Source organism: Caretta caretta, chromosome 13 (genome assembly GCF_965140235.1).
Source record: "Caretta caretta isolate rCarCar2 chromosome 13, rCarCar1.hap1, whole genome shotgun sequence".
Lineage (NCBI taxonomy): Eukaryota > Metazoa > Chordata > Testudines > Cheloniidae > Caretta > Caretta caretta.
In genome coordinates, this window is record NC_134218.1 from 18405092 (window position 1) to 18429591 (window position 24500).

General features: G+C 40.6%; 1 protein-coding gene across 7 annotated transcripts in view; it reads left to right on the forward strand.

The window, feature by feature from the left end:
• The first annotated feature begins 1737 nt into the window (after positions 1-1737).
• Positions 1738-24500, forward strand: part of SULF2 (sulfatase 2) — a 238531-nt gene continuing 215768 nt past the window's right edge. For 3 of the 7 annotated variants that reach the window (XM_048819455.2, XM_048819458.2, XM_048819460.2), the window contains exon 1: positions 1738-2019. Coding sequence is in view for 1 of the 7 variants with exons in the window: in XM_075118782.1 (XP_074974883.1) it covers positions 18252-18278 (27 nt within the window). In the remaining 6 variants the exon portion in view is untranslated. Of the gene's footprint in view, positions 2020-2093; positions 2331-18210; positions 18279-24500 lie in introns of those variants that run through there. The other 4 variants (XM_048819461.2, XM_048819456.2, XM_048819462.2 and 1 more) reach the window with 4 other exon arrangements.

Sequence of the window (24500 nt, forward strand, 5' to 3'; positions counted from 1 at the left end):
AAATACAAGCCTGTTTTATTATCTTTAAATTGTTTAAAGCTGCAAAGAATTTGCATAATTCTCTTGACCGTTCTTTTGTAAATAACTGAACCTAGTACTGTGTAAGGGCAAAATTCACTGCCCAGATCCCATGGGTTCTGTGTGGAGAAGCAGATGGAATGTAGGGAATGGCATGAAAAAAATCAAAAGAAGTAAAGCCCCCCAAACTGGGGCAGGCCCCTTAAAGTAAAACTTACTTAAAGACAAAATTTTAAAAGATCCATTTTTCTTTGTGTATGTTTTCTTCTTCTCCCAGTCCTCATACAGTTAATTTCTGTAAGGAGCATGCATAAAACAAATGAGAAGCCAAAGAGGAACTAACAAGGGAGAGGGCTTACATACACACTTGATATCTGAACCTGCCACTGCACTGATCAAGACAAAAACCCAAAATGAGGGACTCTACATAAATTATGCAGACAGCTTTTTTTTAATGGAGAATTTGTCTTCTAAAAAGTAACACTTTCTCTGGACTCACTTTCATGATTCAGCATCTCTCCGATAGAATTAATTTGCAATTAGGGAAGGTAGTAAATATGGACTGACTGGACCTTTGCTCAAAACTTTTGAGGTTAAAAAATGCAGAAACCCTTAATGTTGTGTGAAAGGTACTCTTGAAGCAATTTTACCAGTACTGCAGAACCCTGAGATTTTGGGAGCATCCTCTCCACATGAAATTTCCCACACCAAAGAAGTCTAGTTATGTTTGGATAAACTTTTGCTGTGTGCTTATTCAAACCTAGGGTAAATCTCTGCTCACTCTAATACCAGGTGTTGGTCTTTGACACATGATATGGGGCCCCATGGTTTTTCAGGGGTAGGGAATTTAGTTCAGGGCCTGGTTCTTGTTCTCTCTGGAGTAGAGGGGGTGAGGCACAAGATACAATTCTTGTTTAGTCCCTTTCCCCCTCCCTGCCCTACACAAGGCTAAACACTAGACTAGTATAACAAGTGATCACAGGAGGCAGTGCAATTAGGCCAGCTGACACTAGTGAGGACTATGATTTCATTGGCCATTCCTTCAGGTGATTGCAGTTACTAGGTGCATATTAGCACAGGTTTCAAAGTAACAGCCGTGTTAGTCTGTACTCGCAAAAAGAAAAGGAGTACTTGTGGCACCTTAGAGACTAACCAATTTATTTGAGCATAAGCTGTAGCTCAGGAAAGCTCATGCTCAAATAAATTTGTTAGTCTCTAAGGTGCCACAAGTACTCCTTTTCTTTTTGCATATTAGCACAGGCTTCCTCGTACTTTTCATTGCCCTTCCACCTGCTAGGCTTCTTCTTCAGTCCCCTGTCCCTCATGTATGTGCATGTTCAGAAAAGTTCCTACCCCAAAGCATCCCGGGGGGGAGGGGAGGAGAAAGAAGGGTGATAAATGGGAGGGGGAAGTAGACACCAAGTAGGGTAGGAAAACAGGGTGTAATGGGGGGGCAGAGTGGAACTCGGGCGTAATGGGGGGACGGGAGTGGAAGCGGAGCAGCTGAGGGAAGAGACGTCTGGGATAATGAATAGGGGAGGAAAAGCCGGCGACAATGGGGGGAAACGGGGGGTCCTAATTCTACAGCCCCGCCCATGCCCTCTCCCCGCTGCTGCAGGCCGGCCGGGCGCTAGGCTGGGGGGCCGGGGGCGGGGATGTGGCCTCAGCACCCCGGGCGGGGAGGCAGCGCTTGGAGGAGGCGCCTTGCAACAGATGGGTAAAGCCGGCTCCTCACTGAGTCCCGCATTGGCCGGCGGCGGCGGCGGCCGAGCGAGGCGCGTGGGAGCCCCTCGCAGGGAGGGAAGAAGGCGAGCGCGGCAGCTGTGTGGTCCTGCAGGCAGGCAGCGGCGCGGACCACCCCCAAGCCCGGCTCGGGGAGGTGAGGAGGCTGCCTGCCCCCAAGGTCCGGGGGAAGCTGGAGGTCGCTGTTCGCTGCCCTTGCTGCTGCTGTGTCCCTGAGCCGCTCGGGGCCATCGCTGGCCGTCTCTCCTCCCCGGTGCAGTAAGTAACCTCTTCGCCTGCGGCATTGGGGCCGCAAGGGTGGGAGCGGGGTGAAGAAGTTGACGGGTCTCTCCGCGTCTGGGGACCCGGCTCTTAAACGGCTGCATTTGCCTCCTGCGTGCACTGGAGGCAGAAGAGTCAGGGCGGCTGATTCCTGTGTCCAGCGCTTAGCTGCTTCTGGCGGCGTGACCTGCAAAAACGGGGGAGCAGCAGAGCCAAGTCAGGACCCAAACCAGTGCAGTTCCTTAGGCTGCAAGAGGGTCCCCGTCAAAAGGACGCTGGCTTCTGATTGTGAAGTATCGGTGCCTGTTGTAAGTAATTATTCGCCGTTCTCTTCCTCCAGCGTGCTTAACAGAAAGGGAGGGAGGTTTCTCACATGGGGAAACTGAGATGCAGTGAAGGGACTCACCCAAGGTCACACGGCAAACCCCGGGGGTTGAGCTGGATTAGGTGCTCAGGTAGAGTAATGTGGACTGTATTGAAAACTTTGATTCCCAGTTCTGTGCTCTAACTGTTAAACCACACTGTGAGATGACTGCTGGAAGAATACATTTTTGTGAGGTAGTTTTCTTAAGCATTGTGTATAGGCATGAAACCATGGACAGAGTGCAATGCCAGTTCTGTGGCTCATCTCCTCAAGGTTTGCTCTTTTTACTGTCTGGTGGTAAGTATTAGGCTCCATAAACAGGGACACAAGCCACTGAAGAAAGAACCAATGTTTTTTCTTTCTTACTCACTATCACCAGGCATTTTAGTGCCTCTTATACTGAATGTTTTTTCCCCAAACATTTTAAAATACCCTAGAATTTAATACAACCAGGAATTCAAAGACCATTACAAATGACAATAGTTTCCTGTAGTTCATAGCTCCCTGGCCATTTGCACAGTAATTCAGACAAGCCTAAACTACAATTCCTTAATCCTGAATCTAGCTATTTTATGTCCTCAAGCTGCCAATTTCTGATCTCCTCAGTTAGCATTTACTCTTGGTATGTAACCTCGTCCTTGGCTTCGGTTTGGTCCCTTGTCACATAGAAGCAAAGCTGAGCCCTACTGACGCTTGGAAGAGTGGTGTCTCCTTTTGTTGAAACTTGCTGTCATGGGCACTCAGGCCAGTTTGTGACTCTAAATGTCCAGGCTAAAGTGGCTACCTGCCAGAGCCCAAGTTAAAGATGCTATGGCTCAGTTGATGATGCTGGATGCTTCAGAGATAGAAGGAAAAAACAACACAAGACAACTGCAAAGGCTTTTAACATGAGGGAGAAAATATTCCTTTTAGATCTTCAAAGGTGGTGATGCAACACACTGGAGCATGAGATTCACTTGCCTTTTTAGCAGTCTTAGCTTGCATAATGGCCACGACTGCAAATTTCATTCTTGTCCTTAACAGAATCCAGCCATTACCCTTTATTTCATGTTGTGGGATAAAAAGCATCTAATAAGATTTCATTATATTCATTATTTTGTATACCTCAAAGTTTCCTGTGACTCCGCCCTTATTCAGGCTAAATAATCCTAGTCTACACTACATAAGAACCCCTACCCCCCCAAACTTCTAACTGGCCTTTCCCTTTATCTAGTAGTAATTATTTGCCTGTCACAGTAGATAGGTAAAAGATGGCTTGTACGACGAACCTTACTTTTATAATATAGAATATATTTTCATAGAATTTTGTGGAATTCTTTTAATGTATATTCTCCTTTTGTCAAAATTTCTTGAAATAATTCACACACTCCCTTTACCTAGCACTAGGGTTCTCAGGTACTTCCCATCTACATCTAGTGGGTAAAATCTGGCTCTAGAGGGTCACATACTGTTCTCCGATCGCTGCCTAGCTACTATTTGCACCTTATGGTTGGCATGTGTAACCTCAATGGTGCAAGAACAAGAGCTATTTTTGTATTCCCATTTCTCAACTTTGCTTCCCCCAACTCCTCAGGAAGCCGTTGCTTGCACACCAAAAACAATGCCAGAGCTAGTATACAAAGAGCAGAGAAGTCACCACCATCACCTCATCAGCTTATGTTCCTGGTACAGAAGAGAATGGGCAGTACAGAATGGCATGCTCATTTAACAGGGCATTAAGTTACTTACAGAACCAAGGGGGAAGAGAATTTTGCTCAAGTGTGCTGGGGAAACCCATGGTTATGAAAAGTGCTCCCTGTGACTTTTAATGACTTCTACATTCTCATCTGCAGTATCTTTAATTGTAGAGATAGGAACTTTTTGAAATACGTTCATAGAAATATTCAGTTACATCAACACCAAAACATTTTGCAAAGATATCCATTTCAATTAAGGTTTTGTCAGGACAGTTTATCAGGTCCCGTGTGGACTTTTTTGGGGGGGGGTGGAGAGGAGACTGACCTGTTTGATCTGAAAACAGACATTTTGACACTTTAGTTTCCCAAAAACCTTCTAATGGAATGGAATGAAAATGAATTTTGAAACCGTGAAAGTTGTTGTGAAAAGGATTTGTTCTCCTGCCAGCACTACTTAATAGATTTGAAATAGTTCTTGTTTTTAAAGTGTAGCAGTTTCCAGTGTTTGGTATTCTTTGGTCTCCTAGTGTGCAGAAAATATAGTGTATAGAGAAATCTGCAGAGATGAGGCAGGTTTGATAAGAGAGCATTGAAGATAACTGTCAACTAATAGTCTTTGTATGGGGGGAGAAGATGTAATTTGAGGTGATTTATTTTACAATCTGAGTTGCTTAAATAAAATGTTATCCCTTGAAATTAGCTTCAGACTTGTATTGTTGTTAGTTTCAAAACTTTTCTGCAAAGACTGATATTAAAGTTATGTAAGTCTGAACAACAATTGAGAAAAGAATTATTGCATTCACTTCTGAATAAACAGGAAGGTGTTTGCTCCTATTATAGTTTGGTAAATTAGAGATTTTATTACAATTTCTTGTAAGGAATCATGCCTAACTTCCAGTGCTCACAAAGGCACTTGAAAAATCTATGCACATTTTGAGTGGTCCCAAGTGGATGCCTGTTTGGGATCCTGATCTGTGTGCACTGATGCCTACATTTGTGTGTATGTTGCCATAGTCATTTGGAGCTTTGGAGACTCATCTTGTTACAAGATCACAAAATAGAATCATGTGAGTGGCACTGAAATTGTGCCCTAGATGTCAATTGAACAGCTTAACTACTCATAACCCCGAATAAAACTTTTATGTACTTAAACAAACAACATCCCACCAAATATCTGGTCCAGATAAGTTACTTTTCATTTGCTAAGCCCCAGTGAACAGGATTTTCTGTAATGATAAATATTGATGAGCTTGCACCTCACCAGTCTGGAACAGTGGCTGGCTTCTCTGTGGGTTGGTTCTGATGTGAATTTGGTTTTGATGCCTAGCAGGAATATATGTGAGGGGAGGAAAAATAAATAACAGTACTACAAAAGATCTAACTACAGATCCTGCTTGTAGGGAACATAAGGATAGAGGGAACTCTGTTTAAAGCAGATTGAAAGTTATGAAGCTATTATTTGCTTATATTTTTGGTACAGCTCCCAAAAGTGTGCATGGTGCCATTGTAGTACAGATAGACAGTTCCTGCCCTGGCTTTAATCTAATTTTAGACATGAACAACCAATTGGAGTAACAGAACGGTAAGTGGTAGGAGATATTAGTATATTGATGTCTCTGCACTGAAATTTCAGTTATAACCACAAAGACATTCTGTGGGAGATGCAAAGAATCTCTAGTAACATTCTCTTGTTAGTAATGAGTTTGTTTAAATTTTGTTGCTGTTGGGGGATGAGGGGAGGAATGGAAAGAGATGGATGATCCTTTGCTAAAAATAGGGAGCAAGAATCTCCAAAGGGAGACAGGAGTGACCATACCGCACTCGTCTCCCCAACCCACTTGCAGTGCTCCTTTGTAGAAACTCTGGGCAGTTAAGGCTATATGGGTTTTAGAGTGGGGAGCAGCTGGTCTGAGTGACTTCCTGCTCTGGCCAACCGGGGATTTCCAAGTGGGAATCCATTCAGTAGTTAATATCTGTTCATTTGTACATTAACTATCCATAGCTTCCCCCCTCTGTAGGCATTCTAACCACTCTCATGAGCCAATTTGCCATGGATTAAAGGAGGGTTAATGAGAAGCAGAGTGGGGCATGCAATCTGCCTGGACTTCCCAAGATCTGTTAGGTAGGGATGAGTTTTCCCTGGGAATTCTCTGGCTCATCACAGTGAGAGTGCCACAGTCCCCTACTCGCTTTGTATGGGTACAAACCCCTCCTGAAGGGGATTCCATCAGGTTCTTCGCACAGCCACCTACGCAGAGTTCTCCCTGTATGTATGTATGCAGCTTTTTCCATAGAATGGTAGAATCGAGGCCAAAGTGATCAATAGTTCACGTTAATATGCCAATAAGATTTTTATACTCCACATCTTTCAGCTTTATTATTGGCAACCCTCCCCAGCACAATCTGGTGGGTGGGCATGAATGGTATAAGAGGTGTGGTTGTCGCAGAACTGCAGCTTGCCCCTAGGAAAGCTTTAATGCTTCAAAACCAGGAAGCACAAGATGCGCAGTTAGGGATTGGGCACTAATGTGTTTAGTCCTAAAGGACCCAATTCACTGCTGACCTGTGGTCTCTTTGCACCACTTGGTGACTTCCCCCTATTAGTTGTACAAGGTGTTTGCGGGTGGAATGGGGCAGAGGAAGGAGGTGGGGTGGATCTGAGGCAGGTGGAGGCATGATGGGATGGATCTATGATCCAGCAGTTATGTACTCCTACCATAGGCCATATGGGTCGCTGAAGCTGGGCTGTAATTTTGAACAGTCCTCAGGAGTGCTTTACTCACAGCCGGCCCTGAATAGGGGAGGAGGAGAGCCTCTCTCTCTCTGCTGTTGGTTCTGGCCCAGAGACTCAAGTGGAAGTACTCAGAGGAATGAGGGTGGTAGGATCAGGATCTTATTTTGCTAGAGCACTGAACTAAAACTCCTCTTTATCCCTTCCCTTGCACCCTGTTTCCCCCTACCCAAACTAAGTTAACATATTAATGTTGGTTTATCTCTCTAACAAGGTGTGGATTTTTAATTATGGTGCTGGAATCTATTTAAAACAAGAGGACTCATAAAATGTAAATTGAGAGAGAGATTTTTTCATAGATTTAGTTACACAGCCTCTGATCTGCATTTGAGGATAGTCATTTTGCAGGGGTGCATGAGGCTTGGGATAGGACAGAATTTGCCTCACTAGTCCTTGTGTATTTGTGTTGCTATATGCTCTCCAGTGTGATTAAATATTCCACTGTCTATTGTCTCCTAGATGATACATCCACAAGCAAAGCTGTAGGTATCCCTAAACTATGATTAATTTCTTCATCATTTCAATGTCCCCCCCACCCCTCACTTAGCACATATTGGATTTAAATAAAATTGCTCACTTATCTGCCTTGCAGGTTGAGTATTGTGTGCCTACCTCCTAACTGGTTAATGGGGACCATTCATAAATGGATCTAGTACGTGTGTTTAAAATCTCATATTCTTGAAAGTGCAGCCATGGTCTGAAATATGTCTTGTCCCCAAGATTCCATTTTTTGTATATTAGGTGTTCGTAACACCAGTGTCAAAATAAATTGTGAAGTAAAGATTTTTGGGTCAAATTCTGGCCTCCATTTTGCACCTGCAACCCAATGATTCTGCAAGGAGGACACTGCCTGGAGCATGAAGTATAACCGAATGGCAAATTTTGCCTGTGGTGTAGCAAGTTCCTTTCTTTTCTCTCATAATTGCATAGGTATTTCTGTCAATTGTTTGTGCATACTTTTTTCTTTTTCCCCATCTTGGATCAGTTACACTGGGCAAAGAGATGCATTCCACATTGATTCCTGGAATTGTCCTAAAATGACTCCCTTTGGGTTTAATAATATCAAATTTTAGTTTTTGTATTAAGCTATCTAGTTTAACACTATTATACATTGTGATCTGCGTATTTGTTGACATATATGAACTAAACTTTAAAAGTGGAAAACTTTTTTTTCTTTCTTCAGCTTGTTTCTTTTGCCTAAAGTCTCTTAGGGGCATGAAGATCTATATTTAAGGCATAAGGAGTAGTCACTCTTCCTTTGGAGCAAATTGAGTGTTTCTCAAGATGCAAATAGTTTCTAGATTGCTCTATGCCAGGCAGATTGTTGTTCTTTCATTAGGCTGGGGTTTGAAATCCTTTTAGTACCGCAGACCTGCAGATCTGACTGTGCCAGGTGCATGGTATGTGCCTTGAGGTTACACTGTTGGGAAGACAGATTTGTTAATGCAGGAAAGATAAAGCTCTGTTTCATTTATGGGTGGGCTGGGGTGGGTGACAAGAACAGACTAATACAAAACTAGATGGATTATCCAATGAGACATTTAGTTCCTTTGGCGCAGACTTCAATACTGGATGTCTGGAATGAAGTCAGTGGGATTCTTTCAACTTCAATGGGTGCTGGATCAAGCCCTGAATAACTGCCACCGCTCAGCAAAAGCTTTGGCGCATGAAGACTTTCCTTTGTGATTTGTGGGAAAAAATGGGTTCTGACGTATACATTTGGTCCTAAAATAATGCAGAATTTGATCCAGAATGGTTTATGTTCTTTTCAACACTATTGAGATAAACAGAATAGCGCAAGTTGTAAATTAGGATAGAATTTGGCCCTTTAAATACAAATGTCATTATTCAAGTGGGGTCGGGGAAGGAGAGGAAGCAGATATCAAGGTCACTAATTGTAACATACTACTTTAGTATCACCAACTTGTTTGTCTTACAAACAAATATATTGCAGGTATTTCTGTTAGTGATCAAGATGCTGTTCATATCCAGCTGTGAACGGTTGTTAGTTCCCATTGCTGCAAGAAAAGAGTGGGATTTTTCCTTTCTAATTTTGTGCAACAGCTAGTTGCATACATTAATAACTATACATTCCCACAGAGTTGGGTGTGCATATCATTAACATTTTTTAAATAGATGTGTTTAGTTCATTTCTTTGGGCAGAATTAAAAAGAAATTTTATTTTTCCAGACTGTTTTGTTCAGTAAATAATAAAGCCTTTCACTTTGTCACAGCACTAGCAGCATTAGAATGAGGGACTTCAACAAAGATTTGGTTCTACTACATCACTCTTTGTTCCAGGTGAGAAATAGTACAAGACTTCAGGGTTTTGTGGAAAAATTACACAGTATTAATACCTAGAAAAGTTTCACAGCTGGCAAGCGTGTTTCAGATATCACTCATTATTACATGGCAATTTCCATTTGAAGCATATCTCAAAATTTGGGTGGAAGGGTGAAAATACATCGCTGGCACTGGTGGTGACTTTGCAAACTTACACTTTAGCCATGTGTATCATCTGGTACATCTGTGAATTCCACTGTATCTCCAGAAAGTAAAACAGAACTAAAATATTTAGGGCTGTCAAGTGATTAAAAAAATTAATCGTGATTAATCGCACTATTAAACAATAATGGAATACCATTTATTTAAATATTTGTGTATGTTTTCTACATTTTCAAATATATTGATTTCAATTACAACACAGAATACAAAGTGTACAGTTCTCACTTTATATTTTTGATTAAAAGTATTTGCACTGTAAAAAACTAAAATAGTATTTTTGAATTCACCTAATACAAGTACTGTAATGCAATCTCTTTACATTTGTAAGTTCAACTTTCATGATAGAATTATATACAAAAAACCTGCATTCAAAAATAAAACAATGTAAAATTTTAGAGTCTGCAAGTCCACTTTTTGTTCAGCCAATCAGTCAGACAAGTGAGAACACGCATTCTCATGGCACTGTTGTAGCTGGCATTGCAAGATATTTACTTGCCAGGTACACAAAAGATTCACATGTCCCTTCGTGCTTCAACCACTGTTCCAGAAGACATGCACCCATACTAATGATGACTTCTGCTCGATAACAATCCAAAGCAGTGCAGACAGACACATGTTCATTTTCATTATCTGAGTCAGATGCCACCAGCAGAAAGTTGATTTTCTTTTTTGGTGGTTAGGGTTCTGTAGTTTCCGAATCAGTGTTGCTCTTAAGACTTCTGAAAGCAAGCTCCACACCTTGTCCCTCTTAGATTTTGGAAGGCACTTCAGATTCTTAAACCTTGGGTCGAGTGCTGTAGCTATCTTTAGAAATCTCACATTGGTACCTTCTTTGCGTTTTGTCAGATCTGCAGTGAAAGTATTCGTAAAATGAACAACATGTGCTGGGTCATCATCCGAGACTGCTATAACATCAAATATATGGCAGAATGCGGGTAAAACAGAGCAGGGGACATACAATTCTGTCACAAGGAGTTCAGTCAGAAATTTAATTAAAGTTTTTTTTTTTTTTAATGAGCATCATCTGCATGGAATCATGTCCTCTGGAATGGTGGCCAAAGCATGAAAGGGCATATGAATGTTTAGCATATCTGGCACATAAATACCTTGCAGTGCCAGCTACAAAAATGCCATGCAAATGTCTGTTCTCACTTTCTGGTGACATTGTAAATAAGAGAGCAACATTATCTCCCTTAAATGTAAACAAACTTGTTTGTCTTAGAGATTGGCTGAACAAGAAGTAGGACTGAGTGGACTTGTAGGGGTGGGCAAACTTTTTGGCCTGAGGGCCACATCAGCATTGCAAAACTGTATGGAGGGCCAGGTAGGAAAGGTTGTGCCTCCCCAAACAGCCTGGACCCCACCCCCTATCCAACACCCCCGTCCTGTGACTGCACTGACCCCTATCCACACCCCTGCCCCCCCCCACCGAACCTCTTCCCCATCCAACCGCCCCAGGAACCCTCCGCCCCTTATCCAACCCCCCCTTCTGTCACCTTACCATGCTGCTCAGAGCAGCAGAAGCTGGCACCCCCGCCGCCCGGCTGCAGCCAGCTATGCCACCCGTGCTGCCCAGCAAGAGCAGCGGGCCAAAGCACTGGTGGCATGGCACGTTGAGGCTGCTGGGTAGGGGGGACAACAGGGTCAGGGCAGGGGGCTAGCCTCCCCGGCAGGGAACTCCGAGGCTGAGCATGACGGTCCCGCGGGCCATAGTTTGCCCACTTCTTCTCTAAAGATTTACATGGTTTTGTTTTTGAGCGCAGTCATGTAACAAAAAAAAATGGACGTTTGAAAGTTGCACATTCATGACAGAGATTGCACTACAATACTTGTATGAGGTGACCTGAAAAATACTATTTTTTATGATTTTTACAGTGCAAATATTTGTAAGCAAAAATATACACTTTGATTTCAATTACAACACAAAATACAATGTGTATGAAAAAGTAGAAAAATATCCAAAATATGTAATTTAAGTTGGTATTCTGTTATTTTAAAGTGCAATTAAAACTGTGATTAATAGCGATTAATTTTTTTGAGTTGATGGCATGAGTTAACTGTGATTAATAGACAGCCCTAAAAATATTATTCTATGATTTGTGATCTTCCACAGGGATATATCAGGGTTGGAAGGGACCTCAGGAGGTCATCTAGTCCAACCCCCTGCTCAAAGCAGGACCAATCCCCAATTAAATCATCCCAGCCAGGGCTTTGTCAAGCCTGACCTTAAAAACTGCTAAGGAAGGAGATTCTACCACCTCCCTAGGTAACACATTCCAGTGTTTCACCACCCTCCTAGTGAAAAAGTTTTTCCTAATATCCAACCTAAACCTCCCTCACTGCAACTTGAGACCATTACTCCTTGTCCTGTCATCTTCTACCACTGAGAATAGTCTAGAACCATCCTCTTTGGAACCCCCTTTCAGATAGTTGAAAGCAGCTATCAAATCCCCCCCTCATTCTTCTCTTCTGCAGACTAAACAATCCCAGTTCCCTCAGCCTCTCCTCATAAGTCATGTGTTCCAGACCCGTAATCATTTTTGTTGCCTTTCGCTGGACTCTCTCCAATTTTTCCACATCCTTCTTGTAGTATGGGGCCCAAAACTGGACACAGTACTCCAGATGAGGCCTCACCAATGTTGAATAGAGGGGAACGATCACGTCCCTCGATCTGCTGGCTATGCCCCTACTTATACATCCCAAAATGCCATTGGCCTTCTTGGCAACAAGGGCACCCTGTTGACTCATATCCAGCTTCTCGTCCACTGTCACCCCTAGGTCCTTTTCCGCAGAACTGCTGCCTAGCCATTCGGTCCCCAGTCTGTAGCGGTGCATTGGATTCTTCCGTCCTAAGTGCAGGACCCTGCACTTATCCTTATTGAACCTCATCAGATTTCTCTTGGCCCAATCCTCCAATTTGTCTAGATGAAATGATGAAAACAATTTTGATGCAATTTACTCAAATTTTCTTATTGAGCCAAATGTTGGTAAGCTGATAAAAATGGAGGCAACTACAAGAGGGCTTGATAATTAGCAGATCTAAATGATCAGGTTTTGGTCACACTAGGTACTTACCCAGTAGTCTAGATATGGAATAAAAACATCCTTTTAAATCTCATATTAATTTGCTTGTGTGAGATATTTTATGGGTTATCTTGTCTTCAGAAATCTCTGCTGGGTAACAAATTTGCAACCAGTGGAGCTCAGTTATGATGTAAGATACTGTAGCTTTTGTAGATCTTCACAGTGTGACATTAATGGTATTAGATTAGCAGCATCAGCAGTATTAACTAATTTCCTCATTGAAACCATGACATTTGTTTGGTAAAAGGATCATTAAACATATGCAAACATTCCCTGTGCCGTATAAGGTCTTTTGGCCCTGACAAATGATAAATGAGAAAATTATAGGTTGCAGGAAAATGTAAATATCATTCTTGGTAAATCTGTCCCCTGGCAAGAAAGAAATGTTCCCTTCCAAGCAGTGAAGCGTTCATTATATTCTTTTCACATCAGTGAAGAATGCCCAGACTATTTTACATATTTATACATATCTTGATTTGCCTCTTACTTTCTTTTGAGCACTGCTGTTGTATTGGGATTTGTCTTGGTTTTGTTAAGCAAGTACTCCAGCAGTGCACTGCAGAAAGAAGTACCCTAGCTTCAATTAACTCCTTCCATAATCTTTTGAGCAATCCAAGGGTCATCTCATTATGTTTTTCTTATTAACAGTCATGAGTCATTCATCAAACATGCCATTAAAGAATTACACACTGGATTAAACTGTAAACTCACATTGTGGTTACTTTTCCATCAGATGACTATACATAACTACAAACTTACGTTGATAGAGACCTTTGTCATGAGGAAATTTAGTTAAGTCTAGCTCCATTAAGAAAAAGTCACTATAGCTCTTTCATTTGAAAGTGTAATGTCCAGCCACTGATACATAGAATTTGCAATACCAGATCACAACATTAATGCCTCAAATCTAGTGGTTCAAAGACACCAACATCGTAGCATTCCTGCGGTAGCTGATTGTCTAGTGCTGTCCATGGGCAGGGTTTTCTTTCTAACCTTTATAGTGATCACCTGACACCTTGAAGCATGACACAGTACTCCAGTTTAATGTCATTCAGCTCATTATAACTGCGGCTAATATTTGTGATGTTCTCACATAATCAAGCATCAATTGTGATTTCTCTGATTTTTTTTTTTTAATACCTGCAGTTTCAAAACAACTTGAGCTGAAACTTATAAATGAAACAAAGTGATTTCATTTATAAAGTTTTCAGATGACTTCAGATACTTTTGCCAAACTCTACAGGAAAAACTGTTTTATGCAAGCAAATTTTTCAGGACGTTAATCCCTAAAAAGGATCTTTATAACAATTGACACACACATCTTGGAACGGCTGAGATACTTAACTTTGCATATTCGCTACGGAGCATATTTCTCTTCCCTTCCTCCAAAATAATTATCATTGCTAACAGCATCCCCATTGTAGTGAATGTAAAAGAGGGGAGAGAACCCTAATCTTTCCAAAAGGGTACCATCAATTATATTGCCTAGAATGCCTGCCACTTCTGATCTTGATGAGCACACAGTCTTGATACTTGCTTATGTTAATCTTCTAGGATATAACTTTAAGTAAGCCAGGCTTGTAGTATGCACAATTATCATGATTGATCAAAAATAGGTAATCGTGTGCTTAACTAGGTATGGACTTGCACTATCTCATGTGGTTACCTGATCTGTGTGTGCAGTCTAGCAGGAATCCTAGGTAAATAATGCTGCCCACAACTTGTTTGAAAATGAGGAAATAGAATCATTTATCTGAGCAAGGGAACTAGGATCTTTTCTAAAAGTCCCATGAAATATTTAACTTCCAAACTGTCACTTCCTAGACTAAAGGTGTTAAGGGGCTGTAAAGGAACATCAGTTTCATGTCTCCTCTAATGGTGCAACACCAATCTCCTGGTGTGGCACTGTAGCATCAGTGCTGAATTAGAGCTAAAGGAACAGGGATGAAATCCTTGCCTAACTTAGGTCAATGGCAAAACTCGCTAGACTTTGATAGAGCAGGATTTCTCCTTAGGTGACCACCAAAAATCTATCCCGAAGTTGAATTTACATATTCCTGTGCAAGAGTTAGGAGTGCTATTAACGAAGCTAGATTGGCACTTCCGTAGTTGCATGCAGAAAGTCTGTTTTGTTAGCATCTTGCATTGAAAATTCCTGATAGCATGACATTTTTAATTAAAATTTACTGTTGTCTATAATTTTTTATCTTTCTGTCAGCATCAAAGCAGTTTAAGAAACAATAGTAATATATATTTGTGGCGCGGTTGCCAGGTCCTGTACATTTTGCAAATTGTGGACTAAATTACACCCTCTGTTACACTTGTGCAATCCAGTGACAGGCAATAAAGTTGCACTGGTATGATTAAAGGAAAAATTTAGCCCTTTATGTTGTGATTGCTTCAACATGTTTTAGAAATACATCTATATCTGGGGTGGAACCAAATATCAGTTCTATGACTGCAACGCAACAGTATTTAATGAGGGGAAGTGAAGAACAATGTATCCATTTAAATGTTTGAGACTATAAGTTACCGGAATTCAATTACAAGAGAGTCATTATGTTTACAGTAAAGTTGTTCTTTCACTAGATTTCTGCAAATAACTCTTTGTATGACTGTTCCCTTGGAGTCATTTTTAATAAATATCTTTACCTGTGCTGGTTACATAATGATGTATAATTTAATTTATTCCCAGTTACAAGCATGAAAAGGGATTTTACACTTTGAAATTGCATATGGTTTTTACTGAATGTGACATTTGAACCCATCCTGAGTTCCTCTGCCTCAGTTGTAGCCATTTTTCTGAGAATGCCACTTCTAATTATTTTAATCCAAAGATGGAACTTCGGTGGTTATTTTTGTTATTTTATAGCATTTTAGGAGGAATGAAACTCTGGTGTTACTCCCTCCCTTTAATATGTATAAAGATAACTATTTTACAGAATTTCATGTAGATTATTCTCCTCTAAATTTTCCTTAATATTGCTATATTTAAAAAAAACAGAAATCAAGCTTCAGAAAAAAGTGCTTAAATCATACAGAGAACAGTAATTCTGCCTAATTCTGAGTTAGGTACTCTTAGAGAGGTTTATTTACCCATCATAATTTTAATATCAGAAATGTCTGAGCATCTAAAAATATTAGTTGAATTCAATCAATGTATTAGAAGGTTTTTTGTTTGCTTGGGTGTGTTTAAATGAGGTGCCGAAGAACTGAATTCTCAATTGGAAATTCCCGCTAGCTTCCAAAGGGTGCTTTTTACCCTCATGTCATTTTTGTTGAATAAAGGAAGTATGAGGGTGACTCATTTTCATATACTGCCAAAAACACAGTATAACATTCTCTGATAATAGATTGTATTGCATGGGCAGATTTTTAATTTATTTTATTAAAGCATCCTGTTGTCGCTTACAACCTTAAAATAAGGTGATCAGTTTCTTAATTAATGATATTCTAATGTCTGATGATTGGGCGTCATGGTGGAAATTATCATTGTTTTCTTTGTCATCTGTGTGTTGAACTCTGCTTATCTGTCTCTGTCCGAGGCTGCTGGGAGCTGTAGTTTCTCTTGTCTTCACTTCTATTAACCTTGGTACATGAGCCTATCTACTCTCAGCAGCAACAGCTCTTTTCTTGAGTGTGCGCTTGCAATTGGTACAGGATGCTTATGGCTTGATAGGAGATGAAGGAGAACAGCATCTCAAGATCTCTTCCTCGGGGCCTCATCTTAATACTCAATAAGAGTCTTGTCTGAATGCCAAGTAACTGGGAGTTTTGCCTGTGAGATGGAGACTGCTAGATGGAGTCCTGAAAAGTGAAGAAGAATATCATCATTGGTTTAATATAGCTAAAAGCTACATAAGGCTATGAAAAGAGCTAACTCTGGGATTTTTCATGGTCTTATTGCTGTTATGGTTAAAGTTAAGTGAGATCTTTCAACTCTAAACCGTTGCTATTTCCTTAATAATGGCAAAAACCCCTTTTTGGCTCTAATTTCTGTTTATCAAACGCTAGACAAACAGATTAATTGTAACGGATACAAAAAGATAGATGTAAAGCATAAACTATCATCTCTCCAAAGTTATTCTGACATTTATTTATTCTAAACTTTGCGGAACGATTTAGCACACTAGAGTAACTTAAAAGTCCGTTGGCATTAAACGGTTATGCTGAAAAGATGCCTTATAGGCCTACTTTTAATACTGCTGTGGCATTTAACACACATTTATGGTTTTGCAGGTAGTGGTCCTTTCAAATACACTTTAGATCTTGGTGGGGGAACCTCTTTTTTGTTTTATAAACATTAAGTAATTGGCATATCTAGACCACTCTCTGACGGAGCTTGAAACAGGATACAACGTGTAGCAATAATCTGGGTTTTTTTTAACCACACTTTATGGGAACAGCATCATCAACACACAAAACCCCGCACATTTACTGTAACTCTCCATGAACTGATTGCCTGGAAAAGTGCAGATCTGGGGAGAGGCTTGTGTTTGAAAAGACAACTGCAAAATTTCATAAAATAAACAACAAGAATGTTTAGATAAAACTCAAGATTTTTTTCATTATGCAAGTGCTGTACAAACATTAGCTAATCCATCTTCACAACAACTGTGGGAGCTAAATAAATATTTTTAGCTCTATTTTACAGATGTGATTGAAGGCATGGCGGCTAAGCCAAAATTTTTTCTAATGTGGCACCTAACTCTGTTTATAGGCCCCATTCTCCCTATGGTGAAACCCATGTGGGTGGACCCTTACCACCCACTGGGTCCCATTGTTTTCAGTGTAGCTACAAATGGGTCTGTTTGCCTGTATGCATCTGATTGCAGGATACAGGTCTAAGGCATATATGTAAAAGTGGCCTGATTTTTTCAGATGTGCTGAGCACTGAAGTTGATGGGATGCACAAATACGTTCCTGTGGGAGTTGCAGATGCTCAGCTCCTCTGAAAAATCAGGCAACCTTACAAGTCTGGAATCTGTGGCGTGTGCCTCTCTTAAGGGCACGGAAAGGTGCCAGTGTCAGAGCTGGAACTAAGACTCAAGCGTCCTAGTTGTCAGTATTGTGCTTGGACCACGGAAAACCGTCTTCCGCAAGCTATCGTTGAAGTTAGTGAGAGACGCAAGCGCTCATCACCTTTTGGGATACGGCAGTCTCTTCTTTTTTGAAGATCCCACTTTGATAACAATATGCAGATCCGCTGCCTCTCACTTCATCCCACGTTGCAAATTTGGGACACGCAAGTCTTGCATCGCTTTCATTCCTCCATAACATCTGTCCTTTTCCCAATTCCCGGTGTGCTCATGGTTTGTTTTTTGTCTAGGGTGCCCCATACTTGTTGCTGTGCAGTGATTTCTTAAATAACATTAAGGCAGCAATTGCCTCTATTCATTTTAAACTTGCTTAAAATGTGAAACTGTAATGAATTAAAATTAAATAATTAAAATAAAATCCTAAGTATGAAGTGGCCTGAGTATAGCTTGTGGAAGAAGGGCCTATATTTATCCCTTTACAGAACCTTTGAGTGTTCAGTTTGGAGAGGGAGCTCACATAATGCCTAATGACAGACAACAAAGGTTGCTATACAAAAGAGAGAAATCAATAGTATGGGGAGTAGAGCTACTGGGGAATGTTATCAGGGAAGATGAAAAGAGAACTTGATACACTGTACTCAGATCTTAAAGATGGCAGCTGACGTCATAAAGGACCATAATAGAGACAGTTGGTCTTAAACATCCCATCTCTTTTTCTTTTATTGTAAGGTTGCCGCTTACCAGCTAGCTATTTTGAGGATAACAATGGCATGATGTGGTGGATGTTGACTTTCCAAGTAAGCTGTTCATTTCTCCCCCCCGCCCCCCATATATGTTTTCACTGTTCACAGTAGAATGTTTTGTATGAATCAATTTAGAGATATTACCAACTCTTCTGCTTTTCAAATAATGGCAGAATGAAAGAACTGTACAGAAAAAAATTATCTGATTTTAAGAATTTACAAAATGGGATTGCTAAAAATAAGTTGCTTAATAACTGTTGGATATTTTCTACAAAACCAAACATATGCATGATGGCTTAATTAAAAGAAATCACTTGAACTTAGTAATAGTTGAATGCCTCTGTATGTCTTTATTTTTAAAACACATTTACATTAATACAAATAATGCTATTCTGTGAGCCATTTCTGCCTCACATATACCCATGTAATTCCCAGTTTGCCTTACTTGTGGTCCTGTGGGTTTATGTGCAGCGGAATTTTGGTCTATGTATCTCAAAAATCTCAAGTTTTCTTTAAATTAAGTGAGTTGTGTTCAGGTGATGATTTTTTTCTTATTATTCATATTTTAATTTGCATCAGTGGCCTTTAAATGGGGGGATATGGTATAACATTACCTGTTTCTTTATATAATTTTCCTCTTCAGCCCAGTAATGCCAATGTGCTTTCCTGTTTTGCAAGGAGTGGAGATGGATATGGAGGTGGATATGTATATATTTTAGCATTTGCTAGATTAGCGAGGTAGTGTAATCCAATGGATAGAGCACTGGATTGGGAGTTAGGAGACTTCGGGTGAGATCTGGGCCCCAACAAAGTCAATAGAAAAACTCCTATTAATATAATCTGGGTGAAGATTTCACTCCATTCTATTCCTTGTTTTGCCACTAAATCATGGGGTGTGACTGTCAATATATCACTTAACATCTCTCTGCTTTATCTTAAAAATGGGAACAATGACCTTCCCCATATTTGCAAACATAATGTATGTTATATATGATTTTTATTTATATATAAAAATAGCATCAATACTAGATAGAATCTTTTATAAGACCATATTGTGTAGGCTTGATTATTTTGGGGATGATCTATAATGCTATTTTCACCCATCCTTGGATAGCCAGTCACAAGAATCCAGATTGATATTCAGATTTTCCTAGTAAAATTGCATCTCAGAATCTGTAGCTACCCTACAGCTGTGCCTGAAGACATTGTTCTGTAGTTTATCTTTACAATTAGTTTGAGAGTTGGTGCTAGATCACACCATCCTGCTATTCTCAGCCCTATCTCTGTTGAACAGTCCTGACCCTGGAGAGGTTTGTCTTTAGTCTGTCAGAAGGTGCAAAGTGAATGCCCTGTAACAGTTCCAGGGAATGAGCAAAGTGATAGTTGGTTCTTTCCCCCTCTTTTTTGTACGGATTCTTATATCTTGGGTCTTTAGAAAGAACTACTCAACTTTTCAAATGCTAAATGGTCCAGAACTGAAAAGGAGGTGATTAATACTGACTAATACAGAAGAGTTTTTTAAGTGCAGATGATCCCTGTTAGGTTTAACCGAACGTGCTTAGAGTGCTTTGCTTTTAATGTTAAGAGGCACACAGCACTTGTTTATAGCATCCCGTTATTCACCTTCACCTAGAGATTACCTTTAAATTGATTAAAAACTACAGAACAGTGCTAATGTATTTCTAGACAGGGAAAATAAGTAGAATTATGGACATGCAGCACCATGTGATTTACTGTCCCCATTTTGTGATTATAAAAAATCTTGCATCTTGAAAATTAAAAATTGTGACAGAAAACCAAAAATATCAATGTCTATAACTCAAAGTGCAAAAAAGAGAGACATTGATAGTTCAGATTTTTTTTAAGTAATAAGGCAGAAGTTGTAATTCTACAAATAGAGTACAACCCGAATGGGTCTATTGGGAATTATTCATGTATCAAGAGGAGATGACTCTCCCACTGACGTTTGTGGTAGTTCTACTCCAGGCTTCAACAGGAGCAGATCAGGTGCTGGATCCCCTAGTCTTTAGTGACAGACAAGAACCAATGATGCTTTCCTAGGATATTCAAAGCCTGCAGGGCCTTAAACATCCACTTCTTCCTATTTAGCAAACTAATTACTTCATTTCATAAAGGTTCAAGTCTCCAGTTTGGAAAAACAATTAAAAAGGGGCTTAAGTCATACTGACATCAGTGGGACTTAAGCAGGTGCTTAAATACTTAGACGAATTGAAGTCCTACATTTTAAAACTTTGGCAGTTAGGTTGATTCTGCATTATGGCCTCCATTCAGTCAGGTACCTACCTTTAGCCACGTGAGTGGTCCCATTTACTTCAGTCAGCCTAAAGTTAGGCATATATTTTATTTCTTGCAGAGCATATATACATACTTACCTGTTTTGCATGTGTCTGTGTGCAAACGAGGTCTTACGTGGTCTTGCAGGTCTGCTCTTGGGTACGTCTTGCTTTGTGTATGCAGCTCCCTGGTTCTATGTGAATACGTTGGCTTCAGTTTTCAGCCAGGACTCACGTAGTTTTGCAAGAAATTTGCACCTGCCTCCTCCACTCCCCAAAAAAGCACGTTGACATATTGTGCCTTCATTTTATATGCCTGCAATACGTATTGAGTGAAATTCACTATTTTGCAGAGAGCCAGTACAATGCCTACATGACACATAAGTGTGCTAAATTTCACCATTGGCAGTTTTCTGCCTAAGTCCTAATATTATCTAACTACATGACTTGCTGGGAGGCTGGTTTTCTGAAAATGCAGGTGCAACTTGTGAGCTTGGAAAATTTGGACCTGAAACTTCTAAAGTGGAAGTCTCCACTTCCCTATGCTTTAAGCTTTGTATGATGAATAATCACATGTTCCTCTTTTTTTAATTCTTCCTGTCACTGGTATTTTAACTGAGACTTGTCTTGGGGGGGGGGGGGTCACTGCCAGAAGCAGAGCTTGATGGAATGAGGAGAGACAGGCACCTGATTTTTTGCGGAGATTCTAGTGTTTAAATATTTCTAAAATAATTACCACTAGACCAGATCCTCTGCTTTTTTTGTCCCATTTCTGCCACTCCTTGTGTTAACATAAGGCAGCAGGTAAGGAGACCCCTAATAAAGAAATATCCCTAGCATAGGTCTGGCATCACTAACCCAATACCAAACACCCCTCTTCCTTTTCCCCCTCCTTTCCCCCACCCCCACACTGGCAATTCAACCTAGGTGATGGTCTGGAATAGGCCGGGCTGTCTATGGGATGGGGCCAGCATGCAGTCTGCTCTGGTGATGCTGACTGGTAGAGAGACCCCTGCTGGAGCTTAAGGCTGTGCTTCCTTGCATGGGGGTCAGTTTGGCCCAGACAGTCCCAGGATCAGGTAGATGGAAAGGAGGCATAAAAGCACCGCCCACACTATTCCTTCCCCAAATGTGTTCCTGGTGCACCTAGGGATCTACTCCTCACAATTTTTTTTACTGCTAGAAGTTGGATGCTACAACTGGAAGGTCCAATAGAGCAGTTAACGACAAGGTTGCAACTAGGATAAATATCGCAAAAGCTCTTTGGGTTTTCAGAGGGGGGAAAATGGCAATAATCTGCAATGAAATCTTCTGAGTTCACTGGTTGCTGCTGGGTGCCCAACACCTCTAAAAATTGGGCCATTTATTTAGGTGCTTAAATGTGGATATAGGTGCTGAACTTCAGGCACACCAGTTTGAAAATGTTGGCTTTAACTTCTTTATCTTTCTTTCCTCATATTTAAAATAGGAGTTGTTACGGATTGCCTCCTGCGCAAGGGTGCCACCTGATGTACTGGGGTACCACTGAGCCCACCTGTTCCATCACCCTGGGCTTTCTTACACTGTCCTGCTGAGCCAGGCCCTTAAGCATCCTCCAGCACACACACACAGGAAGGGACACACCCAGCCACAGTAAGACACAGACACTGAATCAGCTCTGCATGGGAAGACTCAGCTAGGGAACTGCCCAGCCTGCAAGTGCACACCCCCTCTGAGTGTAAACCCACAATTGTATTGTCTTGTGCTGCACAGAGAACTGTACAGTGTAAGCTCATAAAATTCTCCCCCTCCCTCAGGGTGGAGGAAGATGTGCATGGCTTTTTGCCCCCCAGTTATTATTTCTACAAACTGGTTTTAGAGAAGACAAAAACAAGTTAGATTTTAAGTGATTATAAGGTTTAGCAAACAGATCAAAGCCGATTACCCAGCAAACGAAACAAACACTCAAGCTAAGCTTAATACTAAAGAAACTGGTTACAAGTAGTAATTTCTCATCCTAAATGTTGTTTTAGGCAGATTGCAGAGTTTCTTGAAGGCAAACTGTTCTTGCTTGCAGCTCAAAACTCCAGGTATTTTTCGTAGCCCAGGCACCTTCCCAGCTCAGACTCAGTCCTTCTCCCCCGTTTTGTCTTTGTTTCTTAGATGTTTCCAGCAGTCATCCTGGGTGGGGATTCTGTGAAGAACGAATCCTGATTATCTCACTCCCCAGCCTTAAATAGAATTTACATGTGGCAGGAATCCTTTGTCTTTCAGTGTGATTCCAACCCCCCTCAGTGGAAAAATATTGGTATTCTATCATGGAGTCCAGTGCCAGGTGACATGATCACATGCCCCTGCAATGTCAAAGCAGCCATGAGTCAAAGGCCGTCTGTAGCATCCCAGGAAGGTTGAAGAGTAGCATCTTCAAAGACTTATTGATTTGTCCCCAGCTAACCAGCCAGACTGGTTGCGTTTTGTTTGGTGGGTGTTCGCCAGGTGCAAACGCTTTTGTAGTACAGATGAATAGTCAATATTCCTAACTTGAGATACAAAAATGATACATACATACAAATAGGATAATCATATTCAGTAAATCATAACCTTTTCAATTATATCTCACATCACCCATCTTGCATCAAATACATCTTAGATATGGTATAATCATATTATAACAATATTTCTATGAAGAATATGGGGAGTAGTGTCACAGGAGTAATTACTACTAACCTCCCAAGAGAGGGCAATGAGGCTTATTTAAGTAATGTAATGTTTATAAAGTATTCTGAAAATAAGCAATATAATTTCCTTAATACTCCTGTAAATGCCACTCTAAAAGAAATCTTTGTTGAGTCGAAGTGACAGGTTAAAGTCCATTGACTTAAAACTGAGTTGCTCCAGATTTTCACCTGCATAACTAAAGACAGAAATGAGCCCCTTCTATCACTATAGCGAAGAAGCTAGCTAATCATTATGTAACAGATGATGTAATGTTATAATGGTTAATTATTAGACCCTCGTTTACATTCCTAAGGTTTTTTTTCCTACCAGAAATAATTGGCCATGGTAGCTTTTAACAAGTGAGTGATAGGACAGGATCCAGGCTGAAAGAGCAAGTGGGGAGAATGATAGATCTCAGAGCTGAAGGAATGTTTTTAGTACATTCAGGAATTACCTGAAGAAAGAGGAGATAATGGGCTGTGCATGTTGTTGCCCTCTAGAAATTAAAATTGTGAATTAACTTTTAATCTATTCAAAACCCAAAAGTATCTATGGAATGTGGAAAGAAAATGGAGGCAAGCAGAGATATGGAGGGTTCGGATTTCTGTTCTGTTACTGAAATCTGAAGTAATTTCACTGATGCTCTGAGTTAGTCTGGATTTGCAGTGAGTACAGGTTCATGCCCTGGAATACCAGCATAGGTTAGACTTGATCGTTTTATCTAATTTAGTAATTTGCCTAGAAGGCTTTGTTGTTTTCCACCCCTCCCTCCAGAAAAGGCAAAAATGTGTGTTTAACAACACATCATTCAAAGTTAAAGAAGTTAATTAGGAAGTAATAAAATAAGTCCACACCAGCTTTCCCAAACATTGGTACAAACGTCAATTTCCTATCCTATTGCCATAAAGTACAATATTAATTTGGCAATTCTTTAGCAGAGTTGAGTAAATAGTTTGTTGTGGGTAATTCTTATAGAAACAGGCTCTGCTACTTTCTTCTTGCTCTTGCTTGGAAGTCTTTGAGATTCCCAAACCACTCCCATTCCCTTGTGGTTTATGGAAAGTTCCTGTTCGTGGAAAACCTTAAAGGGTGGTACATCCTTCCCTGATGTGTCTCTTAGAATTTTTCATTACACCAACATGCAACAGAACCACAGGAAAAGAAAAGAAGGGTCTCCTCTTTTCCTTTTATGTTGGTTCTATTAAAATAGAAATACTGCATGAATGGCTAAACTATCATTTATATTTCAGTAGTGCCCCAAAGCCCTGATTAGGCCTTGGGCCTT